Source organism: Camponotus vicinus, unplaced genomic scaffold, assembly GCF_025532165.1.
Source record: "Camponotus vicinus isolate PSW18456_S1 unplaced genomic scaffold, iyCamVici1.0 SCAF_6, whole genome shotgun sequence".
Lineage (NCBI taxonomy): Eukaryota > Metazoa > Arthropoda > Insecta > Hymenoptera > Formicidae > Camponotus > Camponotus vicinus.
In genome coordinates, this window is record NW_028141978.1 from 862,751 (window position 1) to 876,686 (window position 13,936).

Below are 13,936 nucleotides of genomic sequence, written 5' to 3' on the forward strand. Positions count from 1 at the left end.
AGATAGATATATACTCTATAATATGTTAATGTATTGAAATAAAAATTATATTAATCCAAAACTTTCCATACATTAGTATACATATTAGTATAATTATTTTTAGAGAAGCAGATATCATTTATAATGAAAAATTAGACCCTGTCGCACGTAAAATGATAATTGCACCCTTAGTAGCACGTAGGATGATACAAAAAAATATTGGCAATCTGTTAAATCCACCTTATTGGTTTGACCTATGGTTAAATAAAGGCTTCATTATATTTTTCCAATCATATATTATCGATAAGGTAGGTTATCTCTAATTTTATTCGAATATATAATGAAAATAATTAATAATTTAATTGTACATTAATAGTACAATAATCTGTACAGAAAGTTTTTAAATATTTGTGTAAACCATTTTTAAATATTTTGTCAATTGAAAACTATGCTAATTCGAGTCTCATGATTATTCGAGTCTTTTAAATTCTTATAAATCCATTAGAGAAATTCAATGTATATATTTTACAAAATAACATGTATTTTAAAATTAAAATTATTAACACAAATTTGAATTTTACAACGAATAAAAACCAGACGCAAATGATAGTGCTTCACAAGCCTCTCTGAAACATTAAGTGCTAATAATTATTAGTAAGAAATATTTGTAGGCAAAATGAGAAACATTGAGATGCGATGTCTTAGTGGTAAGAGCAGTCTTTAGGTAAAGACTCACATTTGATTCTCGATCTCTTGACTTCGCCCCGCCATTTTTTCGCCAACGCTTCTTCGTGAGATATTAGAGGTTTTAAGAGGTGTTGAAAATGTTAAGAGGATTTTATTAAAAATTTCAAATTAAGATTTAATTATGCACTTGATATATGGACAAAGAAAAATTTGTGCCCAGTATACAATTCAGTTTCATCAAAAAATTAATTTCCGATGACTCTGATGCACTATCATCCGCGTCTACTCTTATTTACTGCTAAATTTAAATTTTTATTATTCATATTGTGTTATACATGGAGATCCTTTTAATCTTTAATTGTTAAAATTGTTAAAATTATTAAGGAAGAACTTTCAACCTATAAGCATTTAATAAACATGTTATATATACATTTTTATGTAATTATAACGACATTTAATTTTTTAAACTAACTGACAAACATTAAATATAGAGACATATTTTACTATAGTTTCAAACCTTATAATATGCAAAATATTATAAATTATATTTAACAGCAGCGATTGATTACACAGACCTGCGAAATTTTAGATTTGATTAATTACAAAAGGCAGAGTGGATGAATCTGATAGATTTTTTGACGCTGAAAACGAATCTGGCTGCAAAATTTCTTCAGCACGTCAGGTTTTTGAGTAATTTGAGGTTAAGTAGTCCAAAAATGGCTAATTCGGCAAATTTCATGAATTTATTAAAATGAATTTGAAAATGGATTTGAAAGGTGAAGACTAATATTATACGATGCCATTGGCAGAAATATTTCAAAAAATTAGATTCTTCCCCGTAATAAATTCATGAAATTTATCGAAATTGCTATTTTTGGACTATTTAACTATAAATTGAAAACCTGACGTGCTAGGGAAATTCTGTGGCCAGATTCATTTTCAGTGTCAAAAAATTTATCAGATTCATCTACTCTGTTTTTTGTAACCTTCGCAGGCCTGTGTTATAATTGTTTGTAAGTGTATCGACAGCTTCCTCTTTTCTTATTAATTTTATACTCGAATTCTACTATCAGATTATGCCAAATTTCCGAATGATGGAATTGTTTATAGTTCAAGTTCAACATGAATTACTGGATTTCAACACTTATGTCGATATAAACTCTGAGATAGAATATGAGAACTATTTTGAAAATTATACAAAATTACACATTTTTCTTTCCTATAATAAAGGTATGTACATATACATTAATTATAAACAAATTTATTTGTATATATATATAATTCGCAGTTTATTTATTTATTATTATTTTGTTATAATATTTTAATTAATTTTAATTAATTCTTGCTATGATAATAAAAAAAAATTTTTAAACTTAAAAATTTTTCTGTATACTGTTTTTGTTATAACTGCATGTTTAATTACAACTACAAAAAATATAAAAAGAAATGAATATTATTAATTTCATATAATGATCAAATTTTTATTAAATTTAAATATATTTATTCATAAGAATAGATTTATCCTTTGATAAACATATTAAAATAATTGTAAGTACTGGGTTCTCACAGAAACTAGGCTTTATTTTTCAAATATGTAAATAGTTCATTAATGTCAATACTATTGAATTGTTTTATTGAGCGTTAATTGTTCTCATTTGAAGTTTGCTTCCGTTATATAGTCTCTTTATATCAGAGTAGCATTTTGATTGATGAGAATAGGTTCAACATTGTTTCTTGCGTAAAATTTGATTTTTTCTAGATAAGCCCATGGGCATCATAGTACTTGTCATGATTATATAATATGACTATAATGAATGAATTGAATCTATTATCTCTGTGTAACAGCAGATTTTCTTTTTCTCACATTTTTACATAAGTTATAAATGGTTGACCGCTCTAATATCTTAATATTACTCAATTTGTATATATCGAATAGACATCTCAAAAAAGCTTGCTTTTACATGAAATTCATCTATAAATCTATATGGTAGATATGCGTCTATTAGTCGTTTGTCGATGAACAGATATTCAGATTGCATAATTTTTTTAATTCAACCAGCAAAGCATCCCTTTAAGAAACAGCGGATTCGATATCTTAGTTAGATTCTAAAATAATTAAAAAATTATCATTATACTTTCTTTTATGTCTGCTTTCACCTTTCTTATTTTATTTTTTTTTCTTTTTATCTTAATTTTCAATCTAGTTATATGTATTGCTTACCTCTCTTCTTTCATTTTTTTTAATGTAATGCTATCACTATTATGACCAAAGTGAATTTCTCATAAATAAAATTTATCAAATATATCTAATCGTTTACTTTCTATCTGCTATAATTGCTATATTTCTTGCTTGATTTTCATTAAAATATATTTAATTACTACGAAATATATTTAATTACTATATTTCTTGCTTGCTTTTCATTGAAATATATTTAACATTTTTTCAACTTTTATTACATAGATTTAAATTGTCAAACTTTGTTACTTGATTTTAATTTCAGATTTATTTACGAACTTGTGGACAACGTGCGCGCGATAAAATCATTTTAAATATATTATAAATAATTTTTCTTTATTTGTATCATTTTAGGCTCCATCATATGGCACATGTTAGAACAAACATTGTTACCTAATAAGTTTTCAAAAGGCATCAACATATATTTGAAAAATCAGTAAGTACAATATATTGTAATGTAATCATATATATATATATATATATATATATATATATATATATGTATATATATATATACATATGTACATCGTAGTAAAAGAGAAAATTGAAATATATGAATTTGATAATATATTTCCTTTCTCTTTTATTGTAAAAAAGTCATACATATTTGAAGAGTCTCAGATGTACGTTGTTATTTTTATTTATAAATGTTTCTCGAATGAATTTCAACTTCAGCTTTTCTTAAGAAATAAGGTGGTTTGATCGTTTCTAAATTATAAATTATAAATTATATAAATTCAAATTATTTTCAAGCACCAAATAACATACAAGCATATGGATAGTATAAAATTTTAATTTTTATAATGTAAAAATTATAAAACCATTATTTAATTAATCAGGACAAGTTAGCCTCAATCATTGATAAAATTATAGATATTATATTACAAATACACACACACGCAAACACATACATACACACACACACGCATACGCACACGCACACATACACATATATATATAAAATTATATTAAAATTGAAAAAATTTTATATATCTATGAAACTTACATTATAACATTAAAATATGTAAATAAATTATGTAAATTGTGATTTTCATTTTTATGATGCTGATCAATTATACACAATGTTTAATATTATTGCCACGATGTTTAAATCTTATAGAGATTCTGAATCTATGGAAACTCGCGATAATTTCTGGGATGCAATGCAAACTGTCCTAGATGAATTAGATTCCGAAAAAAAGTTTGATGTAAGAAGCATAGTACATTCGTGGGCTATGCAGAAATGTTTTCCCGTGTTGAAGGTGATGCGAGATAATTCGAGCGATATTATAATAACTATATCGGTACAATTTCACAACAAGTTGGATGAAAAACAATATTATATACCTTTTACTTATACTACGAAGCGGAACTCAAACTTTACCATAACTTGGTCAAATATGATGTGGTTAACACCATCGAATCCAAAAATTTATCTCATTCTTGACATAGATCAATGGATCATTTCAAACTTACAACAAGCTGGTAAAAATTGAATGATAAATTTATATTTTTATTATTTAATATACTATGTATAATATACAGGGTGTCCCATTTTAACTTGGACAGTAAAATATCTCAAAAACTAAGCCCAGCAAACAAAAATGTTTCAGACAAAAGTTGTATGGTTTCGAGGGGGACATAAGATGGTACCATTGGTTTGACCTTGAAGAGTTATTTGAAGGTCACATGAAGGTCACCTTCAATTTCTTAAATGGAACCTACTATTTGTCATTGCATATTCTTGTAGCTTATCTCGAGAGCTTTCCAAAACACTATAATTAAGTACCTTTTCGTTAAGTACTTTTTGAGTTATGAGGCTTGAAATAATTTCTTAATTTTACATAAACCGTAAAATATCTTGTAAAATATTCATTTTCGATTATCTTACCTTAATACTTTTACGTACAAAATAATGAGAGGAATCAATTGGTGTAAAGAAAACACATAGTTGTTTTGAAGAAAAAATATGTAATTTGCAATTAACAATTCCATATTTTTTCTTCAAAACAACTATGTGTTTTCTTTACACCAATTGATTTCTCTCATTATTTTGTACGTAAAAGTATTAAGGTAAGATAATCGAAAAATGAATATTTTACAAGATATTTTACGGTTTATGTAAAATTAAGAAATTATTTCAAGCCTCATAACTCAAAAAGTACTTAACGAAAAGGTACTTAATTATAGTGTTTTGGAAAGCTCTCGAGATAAGCTACAAGAATATGCAATGACAAATAGTAGGTTCCATTTAAGAAATTGAAGGTGACCTTCATGTGACCTTCAAATAACTCTTCAAGGTCAAACCAATGGTACCATCTTATGTCCCCCTCGAAACCATACAACTTTTGTCTGAAACATTTTTGTTTGCTGGGCTTAGTTTTTGAGATATTTTACTGTCCAAGTTAAAATGGGACACCCTGTATATTTCAACATTGTGATTGAATGAAAACCAATTTAAGTTTAAACAAAATTTCTTATGTATTAAAGTTTATCAAAATTATTGAATTATCATACATGAAGTTAAAAAAATAATAAAAAAGCATATCAAATCTAATATATACATATATATACACACATATATATATACACGTTACTCCAAAATAGACTATTAAAAAATTGAAATTTTATCAATTGTAATGTAGTTGAAATTTCTATTCCTTTCTAAAACATGTGTTATTTTTGATACAGCTTTTTTTAATCTATTTTAATATATTTAATCTCCAGATATTTTTAACATTTTGAATTATATTTAATCAATATAAATCAATTAAAAGATTATAATAAGCGACAAAAGCAATTTGTTTTATAATAGGATACTATCGTGTCGATTATGATACCGAGAATTGGCGCAAAATTGTGCGATACTTAAATTCTAAAGAATATAAAAATATACATGTTCTCAATCGCGCGCAAATCATCGATGATGCATTCCATTTTGCGATAGAGAAGAAACTTAATTTCTCCATATTTTGGGAACTCGCTACTTACTTACAAAAAGAGAAAGATTATATAGCATGGTATCCTATGCTGAAAACTTTTGAATTTATGTCGAATGTTTTCGCATTCTTAAAATTTTTTCCTCAATTCCAGGTAAACACAATATAAATTTTATCAAGAAGTTTCTATTAATCATAAAACATAATACAATGCGTAATACATATCATAATCATGATTTCATGTCATAATATTGAACTAATTTTTTAAAAATTAAATACTTGTAGAGAATTAAAAAAATAAACTTAATTATATAGTTCTTGCTTCGCCAAAAGTCAAAAATCCAATTTGAGAAAATGCTTATGTTTGTATGTACCTAAATTTAATAACTATATTTTAAAATTTTTAACTTTTTAAATTGCTATTTTTCTATAACATTAATATTGTAGGATTTATTATTATTATAAATGATATAATTTGTATTAGAAAATTATTAAATTTTAGAAAATTATAGAATACAATAACAATTACTGTCCTTTTCATTATATTAAATTTCTTCCGTTATAAAATATTTGCGACGATATTGAAAACTTTATAAAATATTTAATAGAAATTGACTTATATTTTTAATTTCATTGCATTGACATATTAATCCACATGTAAATGTTTGTTTCACAAAAACTGAAAATTTACAATTTTCTAAAATCAATATTTGTTTGTGATATGCAACATTTAAATTAAAAAAAATTAAAAATAATATTTAAGTTGATAAAAGAGGATCGTATAGCAAATTCATCGATCGACACATCAATCAAATATAGAGCGATATATGCATGTTAATAATGCACTTAGATAATTTAAAATATTTGCAATTATTCAAATAAATGATCGGTAAATTTACAAATTGTAGTTCATGATATAAAATATCACATATTTATTAAAATAAAATTATCTAGTGAAAATATGTATATATTAAGACATTAAATCCGTTCTTGTAAATAATATGAAAGAATTTAATAAAAAGATGTTTTTCTATCGAATTTTAGAAAGTGCTAAAGCCGCTTGAATTAACGTGGAATGTTTACAGCAAAGATAGCAATGATGATCATATTGAATGTTTAAAGCAAGAACTCGCAAAGTGGAAATGTGTTACATATGATATCTCATGCAAAAGAAATGCAAGTGTACAATTGCAACGGCATATAAATGAAGCAATCGAGTAATTCTTTTTCTAATACTTGATTCTTTATAAACATTTTTTTTTATATTCTGCAAAGATATTCTGATAAGAAATTTTTTATCAAGTATATCAAAAATAATTTATCAAACATTAAAGAAACTATTAGCACAATTTTGCTAGAAAAACTTTATCTCTTTTCTGGACTGTCTTTTGTAGACTTTCTCCAGGATGGAAGAAGTGGACATACTGTAATGGCTTGAAAACGGCAAATCTTTCTTTCTGGAATAAAGTATATCAAAATATCATGGAAGAATTTGATCATACAATTTTAGAATGTTTGCTTTATACTGAAGATGCTGATATTATTACCTGGTCTTTAAAAAGGAAATTACCAAATACGCGTTCGGCTAATTCATATTATTATCAGCTGGAACTTATGAAAGTAATAGAGCGAAATGATACCTACAGTGCTAACATATTCCTCTCTGCTCTTGTGAAAAATACTGGACATATGCTTGAAAACATGTTAGATAATTTCAGGGATATTGTACCCAGGTAATGTTGTTTCATAAAAATATATAAATGTCATTTCATAAAAATATATAAATATGAAATATTATTGTTCGTATGAATTATAAATGTACTGTTTTGAACCTTATAGGCACGTCAATGAGATTGCGACATTAGTTGTTATAATTAATAAAGTGTATTCTAAGGAACAATTGAGTGAGGTAATTTAAATGAAAGATTCCATATTTATTGTTAAATTTTTATTACAAAATTTATTTTTTACAATACATGTATTTTTAAAGTCGATTTTACAAATTCTTATGGTAGGTAGACTAAAAGTATCATTTGTGGGCAACCGTATTGTGAAACTATAAATTTGCGAATATAAATTTATTGTCAAAAAATGTTCAATTTTAGCCTCTCTATCTACCAGGAGTTTGTAATAGCGACTGAAACACACACTCTGTAATATGTTATATATATTACACACAATCTTCTGTGTATTCTGTTCTATAATTCTGTTAATAATGAAACACTGTCTATATTCGATATAATTACGCGACAAATACGAAATCATTTGATGAAAATTGTTAAAATAATCTCCTTTAGGTTAGAGAATTCATTAGAAAAGAGATTGAAGGACCAATTCTTTCCGATTTTGAACGCAAAATAGAAACACGCTGGTCGGAGATCGAAAGACAGACAGAATTTCTTCAATCTATATTCATCGATTAAAAGTGTAAACATTTATAATGAGTCGAACTGGTTAGAAACCGAAAACAAAGGATAAATGTTGAGATAAAATATATAAATTGACATACGTAATTAATAATTACTTTCATATAATTGTTAATAACATTTTAATTGTTTTTAATTATATTCTGAGTAATTTTTACATTACATACAGGTTTTCTTTGTAATGCAGATTTAATATTTACATAGGTATGATTAATTATATGTATGTAATATTTATTATACATATATGCATACTAGTAAACATAAATAAATATATATATATATATATATATATATGTGTGTATATATATATACACACATATATATATATATGTATGTATTTATACATTTATGATATTAATTAAGTGTTCTTAAATATGCAATTTTTTACTTAAATTATATAAAAATTCAAATGTATTAATTAAATGTATCAAATGTATCAATGCATGTATTAAATTTAAAATATATAGACGAAATATAAAATTTAATATTTTTATAACTTATTGTTATGTAATATTTACTATTATAGTTTTTAATTTAATTTAAGAATGAGAAAAGTTGATAAACAATTACACTTTGTAATTTTTGTGAATGGTGTTCTTGTTATTCTGTATTTATACAATACGAAAGTGTAGCATTATACATATAAGAAGCTCATGTAAATATGTTACCGATACTGCATCTATCGTGTATTTTTCCATAATAGGCCAAAACAATAACATTTATTCGATACTAACGAATTCAAAGTTGTTTGATTCTTTATAAATATTGATAATCGACAAAAACTGAAGAAGAAAATGTTTTCCGATCTTTAAATCTATAAATTTTAATCTTCATCTTTAATCAAAATGGAAATCGAAATACAACGAATATTCCTTCCTTGAAATCTTTGAAGTAAGGAAATTAACAGAAAGATATGAAGAAGTGTAAATTAAGATTTCTTTAATTTTTCTTTTTTCTTTGCAATGAAGAAACACTGCAATAAACACTCTTTTACAAGCCCGTTTATTGCTGATAAAATTAAAATAAAAAGTGACATAGAATAGAATTAATTTTTCGCTAACATTATAAGCAATTAATTTTTATTCCGTTTTATACGTTAAATGAGGACGCTCATTATCTTGTTTTTGTAATCCGTTTATCATTATAATCGCCATAATAAAGAAATAGATAATCAGATGGTTTTGTAATTCGCAGTTAAACATTCCGGAGTTAGAGAAATGATGTTAGACTTTTGCTGAGTATCATAGCAAGAAAAGTGTTGTTTTTGTGATATTAATAAATATGTCAATGTATGAGACAAATATTTCAACCATAACATTAAAATTCTAATTGGCACTCATTTTTCAAACATGCAAGAAATATTAACGTATGATCTTAACACGTTTTTCATGATTTTATTTATAAATTATCTTGGATGTATACATGTAGAAGCCGATAAATTGAAATGCTCGCCACTTTATTCGACGGTACATGTCCGTTTTACGATATTTCGTGTTTGTCAGTTTTCATTTCATTGCTCGCATTTTTAACATATGCTAGTATGTGTAAACTCATTTGCAATATTAATATAATTTTTATTACTTTCCTCTCATATAGTTGACAATTGAACTCACAATACTAATTTATTGACGTTTACAAAGCTATTTTGGAAATTCGTAATACATATTTCTCAGAATCATAACTGGACAGAAAAAACTAACGGTAAGCATTTACGAATTAAAAGAACAAATACTATTTATATTTAAAACTTCTCAACTAAATTGATTTTTTTCTCCACACTTTAACATTTTCTTTCAAGTATTATTGAGCACTATCAGTATTCTAACATCGTATCTTAAACTTAATATAAAGTTTTTACATAGTAAAATGACCGATTTGCAAAAATTTAATTACAATCAACATTGTTATTGTTACGTGCATTAATATAAGAAATTTTCGTAATAAATACTTATTGTTAGCTGCCCCATTGTTAAAAATTGCATTAAAATATTCGAGAAATTAATTAACTTATTTTTAGAAAAAGAGAGTATTTACATTATCTCAATCACTTTATTATTATTTAGTTTTTCTGAGCTAGAAGGAGGAAATGAGAAATTAAAATTTATCAAAAACTTTATATATGTATACTTTACGCCCTGCATGAGCGAAAAAACCATACATACATTGAGAGAAAAAATAATTGTAATTATCATAAATTATAGAAACGTTTGGCGACAATTATTATTTAAAGTTATTATTACGAATACTTATTGTTATCTCAATGTTATAGTATTAATAACTATAAAAATAGAAATCTCAACTATAATTTCTTTTTACTACGAAATTATAACGAATTATATTGATCCTTCTTTTCAGTGTATGCCAACAATGTTGCGTAATACTCGAAAATTAATTTGTTGAAATATAGTAGCATTTAATTCTCTAATCAGAAAAAAACTAGCTCAATGGTCTAGAGCAGTTGCCCGGAAAGCGAAAGACTCGGGTTCGATTCCCGATTCAGCCATTTGTCCCTCACATATTTTTCTAGTCCGCGAATATTGTTTTCTAGCAATTATTCGTTGGGCTGAAAAATGTGTGAATGCTCTCTCCATGTGATATGCGTCGATGCCGTTGCCACGGATGGATTCTGTCGCTCGTTGATTAAATGGGCGTAAAGACACGTCCGACCTCCTCCCACATACATCCCCTCTTTCTCTTACGATATTGATAGGAATTTCAATCCTTGTATATAGAGAGTACTTTCCAGGCAACAAAATTCTCATAATTGAACACGACAATATTGCTTTTTTCAGAATTATTATAAGCCTTTTTATAAGCCATTCCATTGATATTTTTTAATTGCGATTCCTTTATACTCATTGGAAGTGGTGGACATACTGTAATGGTTTGAAAGATGTAAAATATTCTTTCTGGCATGAAGTATATAAAAATATCATGAAAGAATTTGATCATACAATTTTAGAATGTTTGGCTTACATTAAAGGTCATAAAACTATGTCGTAGTTTATAATATGGGAATTACCAAAAATGCTTTCGATTAACATAACTTCGGTTAATTTTTATCATCAGCGTGAATTTATGCAAGTAATAGAGCGACTTCATGCTATTTTGCTGTCTGCTCTTGCGAGAAATATTAGAAATATATATTATGAAACTGAAGAACACACTAAGTCTATGTTAGATTTGTTACATTATTTCAGGGAAATTGTACCCAGGTAACGATATTATTTTATAAAAAATATAAATATGAAATAATATTGTTCGTATTAATTATAAATGTACTTTATAGGCATAATGATATTTCGGCATTAGTTGTTATGATTAACAATGTGTATTCTGAGGAGCAGTTGCTCCAGGTAATTTTTGAATCAAGGTTCCACATTTATATTGTTAAATTTTTATTACAAAATTTATTTTTTACAATACATGATGTTTCAGGATCGATATTACAAATTGTTATGGTAGATAGACTGAAAGTATCATTTATAGGCTACCGCGTTGAAATTATAAATTTGCGAATATAAGTTTGTTGTTAAAAAATGTTCAATATTATCCCCTCTATCTACCATAGGATTTATATAACGGCGAAACACCCTGTATATGTTACATATTTTACACACAATCTTCTGTGTATCTTGTTCTATAATCCGTTAATAATGAGACACTGCCTAATGATGATACAACAATTATAAAATCATTTATTGATGAAAATTGTTATAATAATCTCTTTTAGGTACACGATTTAATTAAAAAAGAGGTTGAAGAACCAATTCATCCCTATATTGAACACAAGGTAATGACACGCTGGTCAGATATCGACAAACAGAGAGAATTTGTTAAATCTTTGTATATCAATTAAAAATATGTAGATCTATAACGCGTCGAACTAGTTAGAAACCGAAGACAAAACATAAATGTTGAGATAAACTTTATAAATCGCCATACGTAATTAATAATTACTTTCATATAATTATTAATAATATTTTAATTGTTTTTAATTATATTGTAGGTAATTGTTACATTACATACTGGCTTTCTTTAAAATGCAGATTAAATATTTATGTAAATATAGTTAATTATATTTATGTAATATTTATATAATATTGATTATATGTATAATATATATATGTACGTATATATATATTTATGATATTAGTTAAGTATTCTTAAATATGCAACTTTTTACTTAATGTTAAAATTTGGATGTATTAATTAAACGTATCAAGTACGTATTAAATTTAAAATATATAGTCAAAATATTAAAATTAATATTTTTATAACTCGTTATTATCTAGTATTTACCATTATAATTTAATTCAAGAATTAGAAGCAGATAAATAATTTTTTTTTAGTAGTACGCAAATATAATTGATTTGTTGAAATATATTTGATTGGATCCTTTTTCTCAGTTCATGCCAGCAATGTTGCGTTTTACTCGAAAACCAATTTATCGAAATATAGTAACATTTGATTCCCTAATCAGAACAAAACATAAAAGATTTTTCTGTCCTGATAGGTCTGTAACTATGTATAATTATAGTTTGGAAGAGGTTTACACATTTAAAACATATTCCAAGTATAAGATGTATTTAAATCTAATAATTTCTTTATAGAAATTTGAGATTTTCATAATTTATGAAAAAGACGCGATAAAAGATCACCTATGAAAATCTGCTAATTAAGATATTTTGCCCAATATCAGGGCATCTTGTCCTTATTTTACATTTTAAGCGACAGTGCCGTCAGTTTATAATAGCCTCTCCAAGCGATAAGATCGCGATTGAATGTTTGAGCATTTCGAATTAAATCTGTGGTTACTTCAACAAATAAGGTAAGACATTAAGTAAATTAAATATAAAATACTTACCTTTTTTCTCTTTTGAATATATGCATACACAATTGTGTGAATAGAATAACAGCCAACTATTTTATTTCTTAAAAGAAACAGCTCTCTTCAATTTTCAATTAAATATACTTTTTTATTACAAGTATGTACTTTCTTCCATTTTCTGCATATATTGCAACTAACATGAAAATATTTAAACATGTATTATAATAGCATACTGATGATAGCACATTTGACCATCTCCTGACATATAAAAATATAAAATCCAGACAATTTTTTTGACGTTACAGAATTGTATGTATGTTCAATTTAGCACTGTAGCTATAAAATTATCTCAAAAATGTTTAATATTACCTGTACTTAATTTCTAAAACATTTTTTTTTATAATGAATGCTTAGAGTCAATAGTCTCGAATGTTAGATAAATAGAATATGTTAAGTTGAATATGTAACGAACATGTATGGAAAAACATGCAATAAGTTAACATTTTGTCCGAATACGTTTGTATGCCACGGAAAGTGCCAACAAAGTTTATATTGTCATTTTCATGTTTAGCTTTTAGCGACAATTATATTTATAAGCTTTATTAATATAGATACTGTGTATTATGATGACTATTAATGCATTCTCAATTTCTCTGCTGATTAATTTAAAATTAATTCTATGTAGAGGAATAGAGAGAGAGAGAGAGAGATTATTTAAATGTAGCAAACAAATTATCACCAGTATATTAACTTGCGTATGAATTAGTGTCATATAAATAGGAAATAAAATGTAAAATATCTTAACTGATACGATACAAATATATATTCTCTTGTATTT

General features: G+C 25.7%; 1 protein-coding gene across 1 annotated transcript in view; it reads left to right on the forward strand.

Annotated features, from left to right (window-relative positions):
- The window catches only part of LOC145972772 (aminopeptidase N-like), a 29,209-nt gene extending 20,748 nt beyond the window's left edge, over positions 1–8,461 (forward strand). The window contains exons 5-13 of the mRNA XM_083101684.1: positions 104–287; positions 1,740–1,896; positions 3,257–3,338; positions 4,023–4,387; positions 5,718–5,995; positions 6,886–7,058; positions 7,236–7,574; positions 7,681–7,750; positions 8,139–8,461. Of these exons, the coding sequence (XP_082957810.1) occupies positions 104–287; positions 1,740–1,896; positions 3,257–3,338; positions 4,023–4,387; positions 5,718–5,995; positions 6,886–7,058; positions 7,236–7,574; positions 7,681–7,750; positions 8,139–8,264 (1,774 nt within the window). The 3' untranslated portion in view covers positions 8,265–8,461. The remainder of the gene's footprint in view (positions 1–103; positions 288–1,739; positions 1,897–3,256; positions 3,339–4,022; positions 4,388–5,717; positions 5,996–6,885; positions 7,059–7,235; positions 7,575–7,680; positions 7,751–8,138) is intronic.
- Positions 8,462–13,936: the final 5,475 nt, after the last annotated feature.